General features: G+C 30.5%; 1 protein-coding gene across 1 annotated transcript in view; it reads left to right on the top strand.

Moving 5' to 3' along the window:
- The window catches only part of LOC119588233 (zinc finger protein ubi-d4 B-like), a gene marked incomplete in the record, with an annotated part of 40,143 nt that overhangs the window by 1,696 nt on the left and 36,999 nt on the right, over window positions 1-1,448 (top strand). The window contains 1 exon segment of the mRNA XM_037936932.1: window positions 492-601. Within this exon segment, the coding sequence (XP_037792860.1) occupies window positions 492-601 (110 nt within the window).

Raw genomic sequence — 1,448 nt, 5'->3', positions numbered from 1 at the left:
TATGGGAATGAAAAAAGTATACTAAAGTGGAAAATATTGCCTGGTTTGTGGTTGCGTCCTCTTTTGGTATGTAGTTATTATCAGTAATCATTCTTGTTTTACTTAATTTCATGTCATTACTCTCACAGAATCTCAAGAACTCACATGAAAGTCAAATATCTCAAACCTTGCTGTGTATTTAATGCAAAGCATGATTTTTTTTTTTTTCTAAAGTACCACAATCATTCTAGAGAGTTGTTATTGAATTTGAAGTTACTGTCAGTCTGCTAAAAGAGCAGTATTTATATAAAGGTTTTATATTTAAAGTTATAATATTGTTTCTTCTAAATTAGGGGTTACTGCTCCCCATAATATTTATAATAGTAATGTGTTGCCTATATGTTTCTTTATATAAAATATTGATAAAGAATTAATTAAATGTTTTTAGTTATAATGTCTCTATAGGAATGCTCTTTGTATGTATATTAAAATTTTTTATTTTTTACTTGCAGTTTTCTCCAGGATGTACAGTACCGTTCTTTGATGATTAACAGCGCTAATTACAATGTTCGTCTTATGCGGGAACGTAAGACGCGCCTTCCGTTTCTTGATTCACAAACAGGTTGGTATGAATATAGTGAAGTCTATAGTGCTAACTTTATGTATATTCTTCTTTTCTGTATTATTGATTCATGCTGTTTAATGTGATTAGGAATGAACTCAAGCAAATTTATTTTTCCTTTGTCAGTGCAATATTGTCATGCTATAGAGAAGGTGATATGGGAATAGAACCGATCCTTTTTTAAAAATGATGGATATATATAAATCATTTGCATTTTCATGTAAATTGTAGTACATTTTTTATTGTTATGGGTCTTCATACTTATCTGTAATTCATATTTTATGAAGATAGTATTTGATTTAATTGGATATGCAAAGCTGCATTTTTCTGACTCTTAACTTATTTTATGTAATGATTACCAGTGAGGAGTATGAGCCTGAATTAGCCATTATATATTTCAGGCATTAGTACCACACTTTTGTTCATAGTTTTTGTTTTTGGATGGAGTATTCTGAATGAACACCTGGCTAATATAAAAGAATGTTTAAGCTCTTTAACCCTATATTGCTCAACACCAAATTTGTCATAGAAGTTTACATTGGCTTTCAGTGGGACAGAGTAGAGGAGGTACTCTATGATTTGACAAGTTTTTCTAGTACCTGTCTCTCAGAGGAGACCAGTTGGAAGCTTATTTGTTGAGTGTGAGGGTGGCCATCCCCAGTCAACTGTTGAATCAGTCAAAACAGTGATAAAATAATTATTTACAAAGGTTAATGAATAACATGATGAATTCTTCATACAATTGAAAATTGCATAGATTATTTTATGTGTTCAAGGATTGTATATGTGTTCCATAAGTGGTTAATACAAGTCATTATGAGAAAAAAAAACATAAAGAATACTCCAG

The sequence above is a fragment of the Penaeus monodon genome, chromosome 23 (assembly GCF_015228065.2).
Source record: "Penaeus monodon isolate SGIC_2016 chromosome 23, NSTDA_Pmon_1, whole genome shotgun sequence".
Lineage (NCBI taxonomy): Eukaryota > Metazoa > Arthropoda > Malacostraca > Decapoda > Penaeidae > Penaeus > Penaeus monodon.
Note: the sequence above shows the minus strand (reverse complement) of the source record. Positions and strands in the feature narration are given on the sequence as shown.